General features: G+C 38.0%; 1 protein-coding gene across 1 annotated transcript in view; it reads left to right on the forward strand.

The window, feature by feature from the left end:
• PTPRZ1 (protein tyrosine phosphatase receptor type Z1) overlaps nucleotides 1-22,455 on the forward strand; it is a 201,092-nt gene that overhangs the window by 105,845 nt on the left and 72,792 nt on the right. Inside the window, exons 5-9 of the mRNA XM_065938486.1 lie at nucleotides 1,998-2,149; nucleotides 5,602-5,697; nucleotides 14,427-14,493; nucleotides 20,422-20,579; nucleotides 20,724-20,874. Coding sequence (XP_065794558.1) covers nucleotides 1,998-2,149; nucleotides 5,602-5,697; nucleotides 14,427-14,493; nucleotides 20,422-20,579; nucleotides 20,724-20,874 — 624 coding nt within the window. The remainder of the gene's footprint in view (nucleotides 1-1,997; nucleotides 2,150-5,601; nucleotides 5,698-14,426; nucleotides 14,494-20,421; nucleotides 20,580-20,723; nucleotides 20,875-22,455) is intronic.

Here is a 22,455-nt window from a genome sequence, read left to right on the forward strand (position 1 = left end):
AGTCATAATGTTCTCTAGTAATATAGCAATAAAGATGCCTCCACAGGAAGAGCTGATAAAGATAACATAATATATAGCTAATTAACTTAATAACTCTATCACTGGTTAGTCACTTAGTCAATCAGAATTTCTTTTTCTTGGGCATTTTATTTGATCTTTTCTACTCAGTTGTATGTTATGTTCAATATTTGGATGTGAAAAAAGCAATCTACTATAATTGAATTTTAAGAAAGTATTGGTCCTTCTAGATAGAAAGTTTTAAATTATATGCTATACTTAGGAAGCACTCTCTAATAAAGTTTTTTTTCTTAGTATGCAAAATATAATGTCAAAAATTCCAGTAAGCAACAAATAAACAAAAGTTTACAAAAGTGAACATTTTTTTCTGATGTTATATTTTAAATGAAATTGTATGTTTATCAACAAGTTATGTAAAAGCAAATATACTCATGGGGAAAAGATTAGCTAAAATATTCACTATAGTAGTAGCCGTGTTGGGGTGATTTTATTGTATGTGATATTTTTCTCTATTTTCCATATTTTGCTAATATAATTGTGTGAATATGGTAATTTAAATCCTGTGAAGGTAGGAATTTTTCTGGATCAGTGCTTGACAAATAATAAGCAGTCAATAAGTATTTGTTGAATGAATAATTTTATATGTAATAAGAGGCCTGGCGTGCTGCGGTTCATGGGGTCGCTAAGAGTCGGACACGACTGAGCGACTGAACTGAACTGATAATGTATTATTAATTAAATATATAATAGTATATTGTCCTAAATGTTAGACATTTTAATCACCAGTTTTAGTGGATGTTACAAAGAAGTAAAGCATGTAATCTCCGCTTCATTTTTCTTAGTGGATTGTGGTCAAGCACTTGATCTTTAGAGCCACACTTCCTAGGTTCAATTCTGGCCATTTAAAGCACAGTGTGGAACCTTGAGCAAATTCTTTAACCTTGCTGTGACCAATTTCCTTATCTTGCAAAATAGGGATTGTAATGGTATCATCTTCCATTGTGTGGGATCAAATATTTAATACATGTAAAGTAATGTAATGCCTGTCATGTCATAAGTGATAAATGAATGCAGACCATTATTGTTGTTGTTTGTTGCTATTGTTATTATTCATAAAAATATATATTTCGAACTAGCTGGTGTCTGCTGGAAAAAAAAAAAAACGCAGCCTAGAAATTAATTATGTTTTACTCAGAAGTCATTTACACTGCTCAGTATGTTGGATTCAGTTCCAAATGCCAAAAGTGATTTCTGCCTATTGAAACAAAGACTATTTAAATCTGACTGAGAGGCATTGAAATCATGCATTAAACTCTCAAGAGAATCATTAATCCCCAGATGACTCCTAAAATACAGATAGTAGATGGTATCTGCTACGGATCTCAAATAGAGTTTAAGATTCTGAGACTTGCCAGCGAGGGTTCAAACACGAGATGGCTAAAACCCCTTCAAAAGGAAAAGGTCTCCCGCCTTCCTTGCCACAGTCTAGGACAGAAATTCTGAAGCTTGATGAAGCCTGGGGTGATGCTTGGAAACATAAGGAGATGGGACAAAAGCAGCAGCAGCTTGATAAGGAATAGAAACAGGAACATGAGAAGGTTGGAGAAAAGACCTTTCCTTTCCAGTCTTCTGTTCCTTTCTCCCTTTAGCTGTCCGCTCACCACCATGTGAGGTGTTGGGGAGCAGGGCTTTGGACACCAAACAAGATGGAGGATAGCGAACAGAGTAGGTGAACTGCTTGTCTCTTGCTTTAAGTGTTGTATGGCAGTTAAGGTCTTGGATTTATTTTACACTTGTGGCAATAGGGTACATTAAGTGTATTATGCAGTTACAAGTTCAGCTTTCAAAATTGTAGCTTATTTTTTTAATTTATCAAATAAATTATGTTCTTAATATACCTTAATAGAAGAAAATTTAAATTTGTAATTTTTATTTTCAGAAACTTAGATGTCAATTTATTGTTTGTTTTTTTTTTCAAGTGGAAATTAATCTCACTAATGACTACCGTCTCAGTGGAGGGGTTTCAGAAACAGTGTTCAAAGCAAGCAAGATAGCTTTTCACTGGGGAAAATGCAATATGTCATCTGATGGATCAGAACATAGTTTAGAAGGGCAAAAGTTTCCACTAGAGGTAAGTCAGTAGTCCAACTAGTTACTATTTCATTTTCTAAGTCACTGGGATTTCATTTAACATATAATTTGATTACTTTATAATGTAACTTTGTAATTTATACAGTTATGTTTTGTTTACTTGGTTAATATCTGCATTTCTCTCTGGTCTGAGCTGTATAAGATCTACAGTTGATTTTCCACTTTCTAGTAATGCTGAGTGTCACATTATATTATTAGATGATTAGTAAATATTGATGAGTGAATGAATGAATGAAATTCTTTCCATAGCCCATTAGGGAAAAAGGGGGAAACTTCATCAACATCCTAGAAAATCAAGAAACTTCAAATTAAAGTGAGAAAATGTTTCAAATTTAAAATCAGCAAATAAATATAATGCATAGTAACATACAATGAAATATGTGAACATTTACACACACGTCTGGAGAAGGTATAAATTGGTAAGACTTTCTGGGAGTGCTTGAATGAACAAATGCTTGAAAGAACAAGCATTTCACTTGTTCTTATCAATAACTTTAGACGTTTTATTCTCAATACTTACATTTCAATTTATAGCAATTTAGTCTAAAGAATAATTAAGGACATACTCAAAAATTTGGAGGCAAAGACTTATTTACAATAATAAAAGTTGAAACAAAAGGAAATGATTACATTACAATGGATTATTATAGAGCTTGTAAAAATCCTGTTTTAGAATTATTTATTTAACAGAAAAGGTTCATCATAAGCTGTGAATGCTTTTAAAAAGCAGAAGGTAAAATAGTATATACAGTGTTATTATTCTAAATTTTGTAAAGCATGAAACTAATTAATGGCAGAGAGAGAGTACAGAGTCTGAGTCAAACCGACAAGGCTTGAATATTGACTTCACATTTAGTTAGTAGTTATATGACATGACATTGTATGAATTATTTAATTTCCCTAAGCATCTGCTTCTCATCTGTGAAACTGACGTCTTATAACACTTCTCTATAAAGTTATTAGGAGGATTAAATAAAAGATTGAATTATTGCTATTGTAAAAATAATTGAAGGAAACCAAGAAAACATTAATTGTAGTTTTCTCTGGGTGATGGCATTATTACCTTTTCTCCTTTAAAATTCCCATATTTTCTAGAGCACCTGTGTTAAAGTTGTATTTTTACTTTTATAATTCAAAGCAGTTATTGATAATAAAAATAAAATGAGTTAGTTATTTAATGAAGGATTAAAAATTAATGTGGATAAGCATATTCAAATATGTGGCTTATAATTTCTTAAATATCCTTAAAGAAAAGTATATTCATCAAATTTTGTCTGTCAGAAATATGAAAATCAACTCATTAAACAGGTAACATTCTCAATTCTAAGAGTTTAGCTCTCTCACAGTACTCCTTAGAATAAAGGTGAAAATCAAGAAAACCCTAAAAATAACACAAGCCATGATTCAGTAAAATAAATTGTACAGAATCTGTGTACTAAACCTCATGTATTTTTCTTATTTAGAAGCCCGTCAAATCATCTCTGAGATGTCATTTGTTGTTTCTTTTTATTTAATTTTTAAACATTAATGGGTTTTATTTTATTTATTTATTTATTTAGCCAAACCATGTATTTTGCAGAATCTTGGTTCTTCAGCTGGGGATCGAACTGAAGCCCACAGCAGTGAAAGCCCTGAATCCTAATCACTGAACCATCAGGGAACTCCCTGTTGTTTATTTTTTTAAAACAATCACCATATAATTGTGGAAGCAGGAGCAACTATACTCCAAGAAAAAATAAAAAATAATAAATTGTCTCTCCAGATTTTGGTTTCTTGAGTTGCGCTAAATTAAGTGATGGAAGTTTATTGAATAGCTAGGTCATTCTCAAATAAAATAATATACTGAAATATTAAAAAATAATTGTGCAAGCGGAGAAACTAGAGGGTATCCTTGATTTGCTGTTTTCTTCTGGCCTTTCACATCCTATAATCACCTCCTCAGTTCTGCCCCTAAATGATGTGGGAGGTCAGAAAAAGGTTCCAATCATCTTAGTCTCTTACTTGGATGTGTAAGTCCCTGAAGCTAGCTTCTCTGCAGTCTTAATCCCTTGCACTGGCCCCCCTACCCCTTAGCCCTGCCTTCCCATCAAGGACTTTCTATTGCCCTCCAGCCCAGACTGCTGGGGCTGGCTACCTCACACTCCTTCTTGCTGTGACCCCTGCCCGCTTCTCCAGTCTCATCTCTCTCTTCTCTTCTCACATGTGCTCAGCTGAAATCCTAACACACTTTCAGTTTCCCACACTTCTCATACTTTCTTGCCTGCAGGCTTTTCCTAGCTGGACCCTCTGACTTGAACACACATTTTTCTCTTCTGCCTTCTCATTTGCCAGCTTTAAAATCATTCATGCTTCAGGGTGGCTGAAAGGTTTTGCTGACCACCCAAGACAGGAGTCACGGCTTTCTTCTGCTGCACACCCAACTATTTCTCTGATCACAGCCCTCACGTTACGTTCATCATCTCTGAGGGTTCTGTTCTTCCCTTAGTTACATCTCTAAACTACCTGAGTTATCTAATTTCCAAGCCCGTGACACGAGGAACATCAACCTATCAGAGAGTGAGGGCTATCATAGATGTATGGATTGACAAGCTGGTTCTGATAGTAAAGATTCTGCCTGCAGTGTGGGAGACCTGGGTTCGATCCTTGGGTCAGGAAGATGCCTAGAGAAGGACATGGCGACCCGCTCCAGTATTCTTGCCTGGGGAATTTCACAGACAGAGGAGCCTGGTGAACCCGTGGGAGCCCATGGGATCACAGGGTCAGGCATGACTGAGCGACTAACACACATAACCTCACAGCAGGAGGAGAGACTTGAGATAAGGAATTCAGGTATTTTTTAGGTAGAAGCAGAGATTCCTTGAGGGTTTCACTCTTAGTAGAGCTCAAGACAGTAATATCCAAAACTGGTAACTCAGACCATCAAGTAAGTCACATCCATTCAAGGAAGATTGAAACCATATTTGAAAGAATTCCATCAAAATAGTTAAAATAGCATCTGATTATTTATTATATTTGGAAATTCCCTGATAGTCCAGGGAGTAGGACTTTGTACTTTCACTGCCAAAGATGAAGCTTCAGTCCCTGGTCGGAGAACTAAGATCCTGCAAACCGCTCAAAGTACAGCCAAAAAAATTAGAGTAAAATAAATTTATTACATTTGAAAATTGCTCAATCTCAAAGTGGTAATTTCAGGTCTAGATCTGTCTAACTTTGTATTTCGTTCTTTGTTGAAGGGTAATTGATAGTAAATGTAGTTTTGTATACATGTAATTAATAAAATATTTTGAAAATTTACAAAATATAGAATTATTTATAAAATGTCTCAAATTGAATTTATTGAACTGACAAATTATTTAATTGTTTTATTGTCTTTTTGCTGAAGTTTTTGTGAAGTCTTTGTATGTAATAAAGCCATCAATGTTATGTTTATAGATGCAGATCTACTGCTTTGATGCAGACCGATTTTCAAGTTTTGAAGAAGCAATTAAAGGAAAAGGGAAGTTAAGAGCTTTATCCATTTTATTTGAGGTAATCATATGTATATATATATATATGTGTGTGTGTATATATATATTCACATAGGGATTTAGCACTAACTTTTCAATCATGGGGAATATCAAAGCACATTTTTTTAATAAATAGAAGGGCTCACAAGTGGAATGATAACTGGTCATCATTTCAAAGAGAACAACCTCTTACCTGGTATGTTTAAAAGGGGACTCTTACTCAGACTTAGAGAACGAACTTTTGGTTGCCAGTGGAGGGATTGGGGAGAGGGGATAGTTAGGGATTTTGGAATGAACATGTACATTCTGCTGTGTTTAAAATGGATAACCAACAAGGACCTGCCGTGATACACATGGAACTCTGCTCTATGTTATGTGGCAGCCTGGGTGGGAGGGGAGTTTGGGGGAGAATGGATACATGTATGTGTATGGCTGAGTCCCTTCACAGTTCACCTGAAGCTGTCACAACATTGTTAATGGGCTGTACACCAATACAAAATAAAAAGGGTTTTGTTTTGTTTTTTTTAATTAAAAAAAAAGAGGGGCTCTTGTATTCCTTAGGAATGTCACTTCCAACCTCTATACTTGTACACTAGGAGACTTGCCTATTTGCAAAGCATCAGGGTGATACAGCAGCACCTGTGAATAGTAACATTTTTATTTATTTATTTATTTTTAATTATTATTTTTTTTTTTAAATTTTTCAGGGGGTTTTGTCATACATTGATGTGAATCAGCCATAGAGTTACACGAATTCCCCATCCCGGTCCCCCCTCCCACCTCCCTCTCCACCCGATTCCTCTGGATCTTCCCAGCCCAACAGGCCCGAGCACTTAACTCATGCCTCCCACCTGGGCTGGTGGTCTGTTTCACCACAGATAATATACATGCTGTTCTTTCGAAACATCCCACCCTCACGTTCTCCCACAGAGTTCAAAAGTCTGTTCTGTACTTCTGCGTCTCTTCTTCTGCCCTGCATATAGGGCCATCGTTACCATCTTTCTAAATTCCATATATATGTGTTAGTATACTGTAATGTTCTTTATCTTTCTGGCTCACCTCACTCTGTATAATGGGCTCCAGTTTCATCCATCTCATTAGAACTGGTTCAAATGAATTCTTTTTAATGGCTGAGTAATATTCCATGGTGTATATGCACCACAGCTTCCTTATCCATTCATCTGCTGATGGGCATCTAGGTTGCTTCCATGTCCTGGCTATTAGAAACAGTGCTGTGATGAACATTGGGGTGCACGTGTCTCTTTCAGATCTGGATTCCTCTGTGTGTATGCCCAGAAGTGGAATTGCTGGGTCATATGGCAGTTCTATTTCCAGTTTTTTAAGAAATCTCCACACTGTTTTCCATAGTGGCTGTACTAGTTTGCATTCCCACCAACAGTGTAAGAGGGTTCCCTTTTCTCCACACCCTCTCCAGCATTTATTGCTTGTAGACTTTTGGATAGCAGCCATCCTGACTGGCGTGTAATGGTACCTCATTGTGGTTTTGATTTGCATTTCTCTGATAATGAGCGATGTGGAGCATCTTTTCATGTGTTTGTTAGCCATCTGTATGTCTTCTTTGGAGAAATGTCTGTTTAGTTCTTTGGCCCATTTTTTGATTGGGTCATTTATTTTTCTGGAATTGAGCTTCAGGAGTTGCTTGTATATTTTTGAGATTAATCCTTTCTCTGTTTCCTCATTTGCTATTATTTTCTCCCAATCTGAGGGCTGTCTTTTCACCTTACTTATAGTTTCCTTTGTTGTGCAAAAGTTTTTAAGTTTCATTAGGTCCCATTTGTTTATTTTTGCTTTTATTTCCAATATTCTGGGAGGTGGGTCATAGAAGATCTTGCTGTGATTTATGTCAGAGAGTGTTTTGCCTATGTTCTCCTCTAGGAGTTTTATAGTTTCTGGTCTTACATTTAGATCTTTAATCCATTTTGAGTTTATTTTTGTGTATGGTGTTAGAAAGTGTTCTAGTTTCGTTCTTTTACAAGTGGTTGACCAGTTTTCCCAGCACCACTTGTTAAAGAGATTGTCTTTTTTCCATTGTATATCCTTGCCTCCTTTGTCAAAGATGAGGTGTCCATAGGTTCGTGGATTTATCTCTGGGCTTTCTGTTCTGTTCCATTGATCTATATTTCTGTCTTTGTGCCAGTACCATACTGTCTTGATGACTGTGGCTTTGTAGTAGAGTCTGAAGTCAGGCAGGTTGATTCCTCCAGTTCCATTCTTCTTTCTCAAGATTACTTTGGCTATTCGAGGTTTTTTGTATTTCCATACAAATTGTGAAATTATTTGTTCTAGTTCTGTGAAAAATACCGTTGGTAGCTTGATAGGGATTGCATTGAATCTATAGATTGCTTTGGGTAGAATAGCCATTTTGACAATATTGATTCTTCCAATCCATGAACATGGTATGTTTCTCCATCTGTTTGTGTCCTCTTTGATTTCTTTCATCAATGTTTTATAGTTTTCTGTGTATAGGTCTTTTGTTTCTTTAGGTATATATACTCCTAAGTATTTTATTCTTTTTGTTGAAATGGTGAATGGTATTGTTTCCTTAATTTCTATTTCTGTTTTTTCATTGTTAGTATATAGGAATGCAAGGGATTTCTGTGTGTTAATTTTATATCCTGCAACTTTACTATATTCATTGATTAGCTCTAGTAATTTTCTGGAAGAATCTTTAGGGTTTTCTATGTAGAGGATCATGTCATCTGCAAACAGCGAGAGTTTCACTTCTTCTCTTCCTATCTGGATTCCTTTTACGTCTTTTTCTGCTCTGATTGCTGTGGCCAAAACTTCCAACACTATGTTGAATAGTAGTGGTGAGAGTGGGCATCCTTGTCTTGTTCCTGATTTCAGAGGAAATGCTTTCAATTTTTCACCATTGAGGGTGATGCTTGCTGTGGGTTTGTCATATATAGCTTTTATTATGTTGAGGTATGTTCCTTCTATTCCTGCTTTCTGGAGAGTTTTAATCATAAATGAGTGTTGAATTTTGTCAAAGGCTTTCTCTGCATCTATTCAGATAATCATATGGTTTTTATCTTCCAATTTGTTAATGTGGTGTATTATGTTGATCGATTTGCGGATATTAAAGAATCCTTGCATTCCTGGGATAAAGCCCACTTGGTCATGGTGTATGATTTTTTTAATATGTTGTTGGATTCTGTTTGCTAGAATTTTGTTAAGGATTTTTGCATCTATGTTCATCAGTGATATTGGCCTGTAGTTTTCTTTTTTTGTGGCATCTTTGTCTGGTTTTGGAATTAGGGTGATGGTGGCCTCATAGAATGAGTTTGGAAGTTTACCTTCATCTACAATTTTCTGGAAGAGTTTGAGTAAGATAGGTGTTAGCTCTTCTCTAAATTTTTGGTAGAATTCAGCTGTGAAGCCATCTGGTCCTGGGCTTTTGTTTGCTGGAAGATTTTTGATTACAGTTTTGATTTCCTTGCTTGTGATGGTTCTGTTAAGATCTTCTATTTCTTCCTGGTTCAGTTTTGGAAAGTTATACTTTTCTAAGAATTTGTCCATTTCACCCAAGTTGTCCATTTTATTGGCATAGAGCTGCTGGTAGTAGTCTCTTATGATCCTTTGGATTTCAGTGTTGTCTGTTGTGATCTCACCCTTTTCATTTCTTATTTTGTTAATTTGGTTCTTCTCTCTTTGTTTCTTAATGAGTCTTGCTAATGGTTTGTCAATTTTGTTTATTTTTTCAAAAAACCAGCTTTTAGCTTTGTTGATTTTTGCTATGGTCTCTTTAGTTTCTTTTGCATTTATTTCTGCCCTAATTTTTAAGATTTCTTTCCTTCTGCTAACCCTGGGGTTCTTCATTTCTTCCTTCTCTAATTGCTTTAGGTGTAGAGTTAGGTTATTTATTTGGCTTTTTTCTTGTTTCTTGATGTAAGCCTGTAATGCTACGAACCTTCCCCTTAGCATTGCTTTTACAGTGTCCCATAGGTTTTGGGTTGTTGTGCTTTCATTTTCATTCATTTCTATACATATTTTGATTTCTTTTTTGATTTCTTCTATGATTTGTTGGTTATTCAGAAGCGTGTTATTTAGCCTCCATATGTTTGAATTTTTAACATTTTTTTCCTGTAATTGAGATCTAATCTTACTGCACTGTGGTCAGAAAAGATGACTGGAATGATTTCAATTTTTTTTAGTTTTCCAAGACCAGATTTATGGCCCAGGATGTGATCTATTCTGGAGAAGGTTCCGTGTGCGCTTGAGAAAAAGGTGAAGTTGATTGTTTTGGGGTGAAATGTCCTATAGATATCAACTAGGTCTAGCTGGTCCATTGTATCATTTAAGGTTTGTGTTTCCTTATTGATTTTCTGTTTAGTTGATCTATCCATAGTTGTGAGTGGAGTATTAAAGTCTCCCACTATTATTGTGTTACTATTAATTTCCTCTTTCATACTCGTTAGCATTTGGCGTACATATTGCGGTGCTCCTATGTTGGGTGCATATATATTTATAATTGTTATAGCTTCTTCTTGGATTGATCCTTTGATCATTATGTAGTGTCCTTCTTTGTCTCTTTTCACATCCTTTATTTGAAAGTCTATTTTATCTGATATGAGTATTGCGACTCCTGCTTTCTTTTGGTTTCCGTTTGCATGAAATATTTTTTTCCAGCCCTTCACTTTTAGTCTGTATGTGTCTCTGGTTTTGAGGTGGGTCTCTTGTAGACAGCATATATAGGGGTCTTGTTTTTGTATCCATTCAGCCAATCTTTGTCTTTTGGTTGGGGCATTCAACCCATTTACATTTAAGGTAATTATTGATAGGTGTGGACCCGTTGCCATTTACTTTGTTGTTTTGGGTTCACGTTTATTCAACCTTTCTGCATTTCCTGTCTAGAGAAGATCCTTTAGCATTTGTTGAAGAGCTGGTTTGGTGGTGCTGAATTCTCTCAGCTTTTGCTTGTCTGCAAAGCTTTTGAATTCTCCTTCATATCTGAATGAGATCCTTGCTGGGTACAGTAATCTAGGTTGTAGGTTATTCTCTTTCATTACTTTCAGTATGTCCTGCCATTCCCTTCTGGCCTGGAGGGTTTCTACTGATAGATCAGCTGTTATCCTTATGGGAATCCCTTTGTGTGTTATTTGTTGCTTCTCCCTTGCAGCTTTTAGTATTTGTTCTTTGTGTTTGATCTTTGTTAATTTGATTAATATGTGTCTTGGGGTGTTTCACCTTGGGTTTATCCTGTTTGGGACTCTCTGGGTTTCTTGGACTTGGGTGGCTATTTCCTTCCCCATTTTAGGGAAGTTTTCAGCTATTATCTCCTCGAGTATTTTCTCATGGCCTTTCTTTTTGTCTTCTTCTTCTGGGACTCCTATGATTCGAATATTGGGGCGTTTCACATTGTCCCAGAGGTCCCTAAGGTTGTCCTCATTTCTTTTGATCCTTTTTTCTTTTTTCCTCTCTGCTTCATTTGTTTCCCCCATTCTATCTTCTACCTCACTTATCCTATCTTCTGTCTCCGTTATTCTACTCTTGGTTCCCTCCAGAGTGTTTTTGATCTCATTCATTGCATTATTCATTTTTAATTGACTCTTTTTTATTTCTTCTAGGTCTTTATTAAACATTTCTTGCATCTTTTCAATCTTTGTCTCCAGGCTATTTATCTGTAACTCCATTTTGCTTTCAAGATTTTGGATCATTTTTATTATCATTATTCTAAATTCTTTTTCAGGTAGATTCCCTATCTCCTCCTCTTTTGTTTGACTTGGTGGAGTTTTTTCATGTTCCTTTACCTGTTGGGTATTTCTTTGCCTTTTCATCTTGTTTAGATTGCTGTGTCTGGAGTGGGCTTTCTGTATTCTGGAGGTCTGTGGTTCCTTTTTATTGTGGAGGTTTTACCCAGTGGGTGGGGTTAGACGATTGGCTTGTCAAGGTTTCCTGATTAGCGAAGCTTGCGTCAGTGTTCTGGTGCGTGAATCTTGATTTCTTCTCTTTGGAGAGCAATGGAGTGCCTAGTAATGAGTTTTGAGATGGGTTTATGTGTTAGGTGTGACCTTGGGTAGTCTGTATATTGACGTTCAGGGCTATGTTCCTGCGTTGCTGGAGAATTTGCGTGGTATGCCTTGCTCTAAAATTTATTGGCTCTTGGGTGGTGGTTGGTTTCAGTGTAGGTTTGGAGGCTTTTGGACGGTCACTTATTACTTAAAGATCCATGTAGTCAGGAGTTTTCTGGTGTTCTCAGGTTTTGGGCTTAAGTCTCCTGCCTCTGGATTTCAGTTTTATTCTTCCTGTAGTCTCAGGACTTCTCCAACCATACAGCACTGATAATAAAACTTCTAGGTTAATGGTGAAAAGTTTCTCCTCCGTTAGGGACACCCAGAGAGGTTCACAGAGTTACATGAAGAAGAGGAGAAGGAGGAGAGAGATAGAGATGAGCAGGAGGAGAAATAGGGGGAGTCAAGAGGAGAAAAAGGGGGAGTCAAGAGGAGAGAGACAGATCTACGAAGTTGTCTGATCCCAGAGTGTTCTCCGTAGCCCAGACACCCACAAATATTCACAGAATTGGATTGGGAAGAGAAGGGGAAAGGAGGAAATAGAGGTGTTCTGAGGTAGAAAACAGAGAGTCAAGATTGGGAGAGAATAATCAACACACTCCTGAATAAAAATGGGAGCTGAATATTGGATTCTTAAATGTTCACAATTTATATCATATACTGAAAAACAAAAATTAAAAATATAGAGTAGAGGTTAGACTCTTAAAAATACTATATTAAAAACAAAAACCAAAACATAAAAGAAAAAATTAGAAATATATATGAAGTTTGGTTTAAAAATAGGGCTTCTCTTCTTTTTTTTTTTCCCCCTGTAAGGTTATAGTGTATTGAAAATGAAAATTAAGGAGTAGTAAGAGGAGTACTAGATGACTTTAAAAGAAATGAGAAAAAGAAAAATAGAAAATAGAAGAGAAGAAGAAAAAAGAAAAGGAAAAAAAAGAAAAAGAAAAAAAAAGAGAAAAAAAATTGTTTTACCTAATTAAAAAAAATCATAAAAATCTTATGAAAATGAAAGTTAAGGAGTAATGGGGGAGTAATAGGGAATTTTAAAGGAAAAGAAAAGAGAAAAAAGAAAAAAAAAATTTTTTTTTTCTTACTTAAAAAAAGAAAAAAAGAAAAGAAAAAAATAGATCTAGGAATTTCTCTGGAGCTGTTTCGGTCAGTGTGGGTTCGGCTCAGTTTCAGATATCTCCTCGTTCCAGCTTATACGTCTCGATATCTATAGGCCCTTCCGGCGCAGTCGGTGTTTTCTTCAGGGATTTTAATCTGTTGCACCGGTCCCTTCTGAAGCGGTTCCCTTTGTTTATTTGGCTTCTGTTGCCGGTGTCTTCCGCGCCTAATTTCCGCCCTGACACAGGTGGGCGGAGGTGGATTCTTATTCAGGTAGCTAGTTCCCTCGCGCTCCGGGGTGGGGCTGGCGCTGCAGGGAGGGGCTGGCGCTATTTTCTCCGTCTGGGCTGCTCAGGCTCCAGGCGGTTCCAGCCCTTGGGTGATTCACAAAAGCGCGGAACACAAAGCTGCGCCTGCGGTTTGTCCCTACGCCGCCCGAGTGGCTCAGGCAGCCAGGCGCTTGACGGGCGCTCTCTCCCCGAGTGCGGCGCGCCTTCTGTCCTGCGCGAGCCCAGGCTCAGTTTCCATCCGCGCCAGTCGGGTGCGTGCGCCTTCTGCCCTCCGCGTCCCCAGCCCCAATCCCGCCCGCACTGGCCGGGTACGTGTATCGTGTCTAGCCACGACCCTCCCGGCGGATGTCGACCATCCAGAATCTCCGGACGTCTTTGATTAGAAGGCGGAGGCCCGTTTGCAGTGTGGTAGGGGATGCGGTCCTTGGGGCCGAGCCTGCCCCCTTCCCCTCCCTCCTGCCTCCTGCCTCTGGCGGGGCTGGGCCGGTCCGCAGCCTGCGAGCTCTTCTCAGGACTTTCTCGGTCCCTTTGTTCTGCGAGCGGCCGGCAGTGTGTTTGGCCGGTTAATTTTCTCTCTCTCTTTTGGTGTCCCACAGTTCAAGCTGGGAACTCACAAAAGCTCCCTCCGATTGTCCTCAGGGCGCTCAGGCCCCAGACCATGCCCCAAGCAATGCCGCCCACTCTTCTCCGTTCTGCCCCCACTTGCTGGTGGCGGATGCGGGCGTCTGGGGTACTTTTCTGTTGGGAGTTGCTTTTAGGCTCGTAATCTGTGGGTTTTATTTATTCTATCCCTCCCAGCCAGATTCAAACTCCGAGATTCAAACACTTCCCCCAGGCCCGCCAGTGCGAGGGTTTCCCGGTGTCTGGGAACGTCCTCTATTAAGACCCTTCCCGGGAGGGATCTCCGTCCTTAGCTCTTTTGTCTCACTTTTTATCTTTTATATTTTGTCCTACCTCCTTTCGAAGACAATGGGCGGCTTTTCTGGGCCCCTGGTGACCTCTGCTAGCGATCAGAAGTTGTTTTGTGAAGTTTGCTCTGCGTTCAGTTATTCTTTTGATGAATTTCTAGGAGAGAAAGTGGTCTCCCCGTCCTACTCCTCCGCCATCTTGACTCCTCCCCAATAGTAACATTTTTAAATGTTCTTTTCTTAATCAAAAATGGAAGTTATCAGGTGTTTTATTCATTCTTACTTTGCTGTGGAAAAAAGTGTGCCTTGAGAGGACATTACTTTGGAATACTTAAAATGGAATTCACTAATCTATACATGAATACCTAGTCAAGTATTTTATACCATTTTTAGAATGTCATTCTTTCACAGGTTGGACTAGAAGAAAATTTGGACTACAAAGCAATTATAGATGGAGTGGAGAGGGTTAGTCGTTTTGGTAAGCTATCTGCAGAAATCTCTTTCTTCCAGATTTACTTTAGATTCATATGAATTTGAAATGTTATTAAAATTGCTTGTACCAAAAAATAAGGGAAGATCTTTGTAGAGAGGAGAAATCTCTCACGTCTGACCCTTGACAATTTATACATTTCTCACTGAAGAACAATTTATCAGAAATTTTTGTCACAGAAAATCATAAAATGTTAATGTAGGTAGGAAGTTGAAGTTTTCTGATTTTATTATTGAAAATAATTTAATCACATTATGCATTTAAATGTATTTTTTTACTCTATCTCTGCATAGTTCATCTATAAAAGACTAATGTGTAATGTGAAACTAGTTTATTTTATAAAAATTATATTCTAAAGTGAAAAGGGAATTGTTACTCAAATTCAAATGTTTTCCATCTTGGTTTCCTTGGTAAGTCCTTTGCTTTACCAATTTTAGATTTTTTGGAAGGCTAATGCTTATACAGAACAAGACACACTGTGCTTTTATATTGTTCTGCTTCCTATCTCATAGATCTTGTAATTTGTCACAGCACATGCTTTTGACAACGTTGGCAGGAAACAGAAAACACGTTATTTTATTTTTATTAAGCACCCACAAACAGGGTATTAATGTTGTCCTGAGTTATCAATAAAAAGAGGATTTTTTCCTCTCAGGAAAGCTGCAAAATTTGAAATCAGAAACACAACTCACAACTGATCTTTTTCTTGAAAGCCTAGGATTCGTTCATCTTTGTCAATTTTATGTGAGAACCTGAATTAACCAATCTTTTCAGAAGTCTGGAATATGTGAACTCCTACAGTGCAGTTTTCTTTTATTATTTTTTTTAAAGGTATAGTCAAACGCAGCATCAAGCTGTTAGTTATCTTCTTGCATCTACCCAGATTGTAAAATTTAACACTGAGTACCATAAGCCGGCTTCCCTTATAGCTCAGTTGGTAAAGAATCTGCCTGCAATGCAGGAGACTCGGGTTCTGTTCCTGGGTTGGGAAGATCCCCTGGAGAAGGAAATGGCAACCCACTCCAGTATTCTTGCCTGGAGAGTTCCGTGGACAGAGGAACCTGGTATAGTCTATGGGGTCGGAAGAGTCGGACATGACTTAGCGACTAAACCACCACACCATAAGCCACACTTAATTTTTCTCTCATTTAGTCAGAAAGTGGAGTCTATGCAGACTGCAAGAAGGCAACTAGTTTGAAATCCTACACTTAAAATGATGTAAAACGTGAACATGAGTATTCCCAAGCCTTGCCTCAGGCTGTGGGGACCACAGAAGTGATGCTAACACTAGTTGTTAGTCCTGATTTGTGTAACCGTGACACTTGGACCACTTAAGTGAGGCCTCTTCAGTGTTTCTGGGGGACTATCGGAGGGTATAGTACGAGCTTAGGAAATCAGTTTGCTCATGTTCTTGGACTAAACTTTCCCTTTTAATATCTACTGTCTGTAAGCAGTTAAGGGGTATACTTCATCAGAACCTGTCACATAATACTCTCCGTGGGAATATGGGTTTCCTAAAAGCATCCTGCCTCTGACCTGGCTGTTAATTCAGAAGCAGAACAAATGGTCCCCTGGGCTGGCTGGGAACACATACTTGTCTGCCCCCTGTTCCCCTCTCTATCTTCTGTCTCTACCAGTGCACCAACTTCTTCCATCCTTTTTTTTTTTAACCAAAAAATAAAATCCTCCACGCCTATCAAATCATCTACTTAATATTTCCATATACTTAGCAAGGACACCTAAGCCCATACAACTGGTAAGTGGTAAAGCCAGGATTTAGAACCTGTCTGTCCAAAAAGATTGTTCCAGTATACTGTAGATATTTATATTAGTTCTATATTTCCAAACACATATAAAACACCTTTCAGTTTGATTGAAATAGTTGTGAAATGTGATTCGTCCAAACTAAGTAAATTAAGTCCTCCCAGAGTTAAATGTTTCCATTTTGAGAGTTCTTGGATTAAATTTAGTCCTATTTCAGAGTCTAGAAAGTCCCCCAGTGCCCAGTAAGCAGAAGGCTTCCCCATATTGGCTGCCAGCCACCCCTGCTGGGAATTTGAAGGCAATGCTGGTCTTTAGACAGTGACTCAGAAACTGCAGCTAAACTCCCAAATCCTGCCACATATTCTTCATATAAGGCGAGTTCCACAAAAACCAACATTTTCCAGACATCCTTCTGATTATAAAATCTGTCTTACCACAGTGTGAGCTGGTGGCTCAGTTCTTGTATTTTTCTCTAAGAGACAAGCCCATCTTTTCCCTACTCTATGTTAGGTATTGCTCTCACATGGAGTGGTGAGAAATAGTGTATATAGCAATACAAAGATAACAATATAAAGAGAATGCATTAATCTTCCCCAAACAGAGCCCATGCACACGCACACAAAGATTAATTGGAATCTTTCAAGTTGCAAGGAAGAGACACACCTAGGTGACCTAGTCAGTGATTCTCAAACGGGAATTCTCATTTCATCTGACTTGTGTACAGAAGTCATCTGATTAATCAAATGATTAGGAAAGCATTCCTAATCACAAAGGCAGCCCAGGAATTTGTATATTGACAGATCCTCACCACCAGTGTTGATGCAGCCCCATCCTAAGTCTTATTATCCTAGGCGATGAATTGGTTTTTTAAGTACTTAATGTCTCTTTCCTTGCCTTGGACCTAGAAATGGTCTTTGTCTTTATCTCCCTCTCACTCTCCTCATCTTTCCCCCTCCTGCCATCAGCCTCCCACAGAAGGAAGATCTGATTGGTTTGTTTATCGCTGATTAAGAAAGAAGAGGATGACAGAGTGAATGATCGCAAATAGAGCAACACTGGCTCCTGTGTGATTCTTGTTTAGCAATAGTGAGGTTATTCAGATGAAGTGCATGTGTTTGCAAGCCACAAGAAGCCACCTTAGTCCAGTTTTCTCGTAAGGTGATTGTACAATTAAAAAATACTACTGTGATTGCAAAGTCTTGCAATATTGGAAAGAAACTTAGGACATGCAGGTACATAATAAAAAACATAAGGTAGAAAATACTCAACATATTCATAACAGAGACTAGATGAGTGGTGTGAGGTTCAGAGGCAGGAAGAATGGATTCTGTGTAGAGACGAGGGAAGGAGGAATCATCTTTTTTTCTGATTCTTTCACTTCTTCCTAACTTTTCCCCCTTTTATTTCTTTCCCAATTTCACAAAAATTATCTACTTCACCATCCCTATTCAAATCTGGTTTTCCTTTTCTGGCCTCTAGGTCTCCTGTTGTCAGTTTCATTTCCCACCTAAATTAGCAGGGAGTCAATTTCTGGCCCTTACTTAATTAGTATTCTTCACCTCCACATTTCCACAGAACATTTGTAAAAGAAGTTTTTCCTTTATCAAAGAAAGAATTGTAGTCCATTGATGATTAAAAAAGGAGGTTATTTAATCACAGATTTTCTAGATATCAAAAACATAAATTTGAAAATGTTTAAATATTCACATGTTTGAAATAGTTTCCTTAGTTTCTGAGAACTTGAATCTGAGTCTGAATTCTAAATAATCTTGTCTTGACATTGGAGGAGAGGAAGACATACTTTTAGAAGTTACTAATTAATCCTTTAAATCTAATGTAGCCTGAATTTTCTAGTGGATTAAAGCTAGATTTAGGTTGTACATACACAGCACTATCAATTTAACCAACAGGTTTTTACTTCTAAGATTTAGTCTTAACTTCAGAGTGGAAGAAGTTATCTTCAATTTTATTAACACTACCCCTCTTCCTGAAAAAGCTTCTGTATTACAGGAAGATTAATATTCAATAATTTAACTTTTGTGTGTGCTATTGTGCCTAGTCGTGTCCAGCTCTTTGCAACCTCATGGACTGTAGCCCATCAGACTTCTCTGTCCCTAGAATTTTCCAGGCAAGAATACTAGAGCAGGTTGTCATTTTCCTACTCCGGAGGATCTTCCCGACCCAGGGATCAAACCCAGGTCTCTTGCACCTCCTGCATTGGCAGGCAGATTCTTTACCACTGAGTCACCTGGAAGGCCCAGTGGAAATATTTTTTTCCCATGAGGATGTATCCAGTCTTCATAACGTATAGAACTGTAACATACTGTTAAGGTCATCTGATCCAATTATTTCATTTTAAAAATGAAGAATGTGGGATTCATGAAGACTGAAATCTTGCAAAGTCGTCACTCAACTTGAGGCTTTCAACCCTGGCTGCATGTTTGAATCACCTGGGGATTCTTTTTAAAACATGTAGACACACCTAGCCTAAAAAATTTAGATACCTAAGTCCCACTGCTGCAGATGGGGTCTGGGACACTGGTATTTATTTTTAATGCTCCCCAGATAATTCATATGGTACTACTCTGCACTGTGGCAACTCACTTAGACGAGATGAAATTAGCTTCGGGGACTATTTCTTAATGACCGAAATGTACGAGGCAGAAAAGAGGACATGCACTTGTCTGGGTAAGAGTTAAGAGGATGGGAAAATAAGTTAGATACTGGTACATGCCTGTGTGTGTGCTCAGTCACTTCAGCTGTGTCCGACTCTTTGCAGCCCTATGGACTGTGGCCAGCCAGGCTCCTCTGTCCATGGGATTCTCTAGACAAGAATACCAGAGTGGGTTGCCATGCCCTCTTCCAGGGGATCTTCCCCACCCAGGGATCAAACCCACGTCTCCTGCGTCTCTTGCATTGCAGGCGGATTCTTTACCCACTGAGCCACCTGGGAAGCTCCTGGGAAGCATATTGCTGCCCATATGAGTGAGAACTGGTACCCAGAGAGCTAAATGGCCAAGGCAGTGCCTTTGGTAAGAGTTATTGGACAGATGCAAGATCAAAAATGGGACTTTTCAAGGAGACAGCTATAATTGGGTTGTTTCAAGGTTCTCAGACTTAGGAAAGCTCTACCAATTTTTTGTAGGAATTCTCTATTCTCATTTCAACTTATAAATAAAAAATCAATATTTTATTACATACATAAAATTTGACGTTTATTTCCTATTCTTTGTCTTGCCTTTTTACTCTCTAAATGGTGACTGTTGACAAATAGACTTTGAGTATCAGGTAGATCATTTTTCCCTCTGTGAATAACACTTTTTGCAAGCTATTTCATAAATCTCAACCAATCCTATGATTATGAAGATAATTTTCTATGTTTTATTCCAAAAGCTTTATTGTTCTGTCCACATTTAGATCCAGACTCTACTTAGAATTGATTTGTGATTATGGTGTGAAGGAGGGAATAAAGATTCATGGTTTGCATAAGTATGTCTGATTGATACAGCATGGTTTATTGAGAAGGCCATGCATTTCAACTGCGTAATAATTTTTCCTGTTATAAGTCAAATAATCACATATGTGTGGGTCTGGACTCTTTATTCTCTTCCATTGTTCTCATAGTCCATCTTTGCCTTTTTTCTTTCTTTTTCTTACTTTAATGTAAGTAAAAAAAAAGTCCTGGTCCTCCAGTTCAGTGTAAGAAATGGTGCTAGAAGATGTCCTTGTCTCATTCTTTATCACTAGGGGAAAACCTTTCAGTAAGTCACCCTAAAATATGATGTTCATTCTAGATAATTTTCACCAGAATATGGTTTTGTTTTCCGCAAGTTGGTATTCAATCTTATTGAATGATTTCCTGGTATCTATTCAGATGGCCATATGATTTCTGAATCTTTCATATATAAAAATGATCTTTCCAGCATCTTGCCCATATAAAGATAGAGCAACTAACACTATGTTGTGATATGTGCAAGAAAAATTTAGAATATGTCAGTTTTATCTCCATTTTAGATATGTATCTAAAATGTTCTTAAAACTCCAGTTCTGATTAAATACATACCAAAATGTATGTCTCAGTTTCATAGAGGCTTTCAACAGCTAAATTCCAGTGTTAGGATTTCAGCTGAGATGTATATGATTGCTTTGTAGGGAAACAGGCTGCGCTGGATCCATTCACATTGCTGAACCTTCTGCCAAACTCAACAGACAAGTATTACACTTACAATGGCTCCCTGACATCGCCTCCCTGCACAGACACCGTTGACTGGATTATTTTTAAAGATACAGTTAGCATTTCTGAAAGCCAGGTAATCTTGGAAGTTCAAACAAATGGAGTAATTTGAAGCAATTTAAAAAGAATTGTTTTCTGCAGAATACCTGTTTTAAAGCATTTGCTGATATACCTTTGAAGCAAGTATGTTAAATTATAAGTTAAATTATCTTCTTTCCAGTTGGCTGTTTTCTGTGAAGTTCTTACAATGCAACAGTCTGGTTATGTCATGTTGATGGACTACTTACAAAATAATTTTCGAGAACAACAGTACAAGTTCTCCAGGCAGGTGTTTTCCTCATATACTGGAAAGGAAGAGATTCATGAAGCAGGTGTGTATTGAAATATAATTTTTCTGTAAGTCCTATTAAATTCAGTGTTATAGGAGGTAATTGTGGTATCTTGGACAATATACGAGACTTTGAGTTTTGGAAATATTTTGATTATAGCGTTGTAGCTTTAGGTAAGCTATTTAACTTCTGTGAATCTCAGTTGCCATATTTATAAAATGACAATTAAAAGTATCTGTCCTTGGGACTTCCCTGGTGGTCCAGGGGTTAAGATTCTTCCTTGCACCATGCCAAGGAGCAGCTGCCCCCAGGCACAACTAGAGAGTCCATGCCACAGGGAAAGACCCCACGTGATGGGACGAAGAGCCAGTGTACCATAGTAAGACCCAACACAGCCAAATAAATAATACAGTTGTGAATTATGTGCACACACTATAAAGAAAATCTGTTCCTCCTTCCATGAATAACACCATTTTGCAAGTAAGAAGCATTGAGATACAGGAAGGAAAGTTTTTTCCTAAAACATATAGTAGTAGTGGCAAAGCCACCTACACACCTCCAAATTCACTTTATGGCATTTGCCTGTGTTAACAGTTATAAGAGGGGAAAGAATAAGGGTGAAGTGTTCAGAGCTTGGGAAGATTGCTTCTTGTTGGGATGACTTGGGAATCTCCGTGGAAGAAGCGCATTTGACCTGAGTCTAGACGTGTGCTGGAGTTTTAAAGAAGTACTCATCTGTGTGTTGGCAGCTCCCAGAGAGGCGAGTGCCTAGTAAGGACAGAAACCCAAGGCACTGAATTATTAATGAGTAAAAAGTGAGTCCTTTCCCCAGTTTCCTTCTTTGAAAGAAAAGAAGTTTGTCCTTGTGTCAAGCCCAGGTGATGGAGAGGAGGCAGAGGGAAAGCCTGTGGAGTGCCCTCTGGGTCTTTTGAAGCTGGCCCAGCAGTCAGAAGCCTTTGAAAGTGTGCAGAGGACACAGTCATTGCATCTACTGACTTGCTCTTTTCAGTTCACTGTGAGGGCGCGCTGGTTCATGAAAGAAAGAGTTGAAGTGGCCTCTGCTTTGGGGACTGAAAACCTTTCCAAGAACATGGTCTTCTTTGATCCCAGCCCCGTAATGAATTTTTGACTGTGTACAATATTAATTCAATAATTGTCTGCTTTTGAAGATCAGGCATTAAAACAGCATGTTTCTGTTGTTTCAAAGTAATATTTGTGAGAGTTGTTTATCCTTTAACAACAACAAAACAAAGTACAACAGTGATGAATTGCTGTGTTTACTGCATTGTTTCAAGTTAAATTGCTCCAAAGTGAGGAAATTTAATTATATATCTACCAACAGTACTAAATACTAAAACTTCCTGTCTGGTAAATAATACACAATTGATTAAAAAAAATAGATCTAACCATCTCCTTTTCTAAAATACAAATGACCAGATAGCAAAATATATGCAATGTTTTGGCCACATATTAGTCATACTTTATTACTTGTACTAGTTATTATATTGTATTGAAACTCTTCAGTGACTCCCGGGCTTTCCAGGTGGCTCAGTGGTACAGAATCTGCCTGCCCTAGTGCAAGAGAATCAAAAGACATGGGTTTTATCCCCGGGTTGGAAAGAT

The sequence above is a fragment of the Muntiacus reevesi genome, chromosome 6 (genome assembly GCF_963930625.1).
Source record: "Muntiacus reevesi chromosome 6, mMunRee1.1, whole genome shotgun sequence".
Taxonomy (NCBI): Eukaryota; Metazoa; Chordata; class Mammalia; order Artiodactyla; family Cervidae; genus Muntiacus; species Muntiacus reevesi.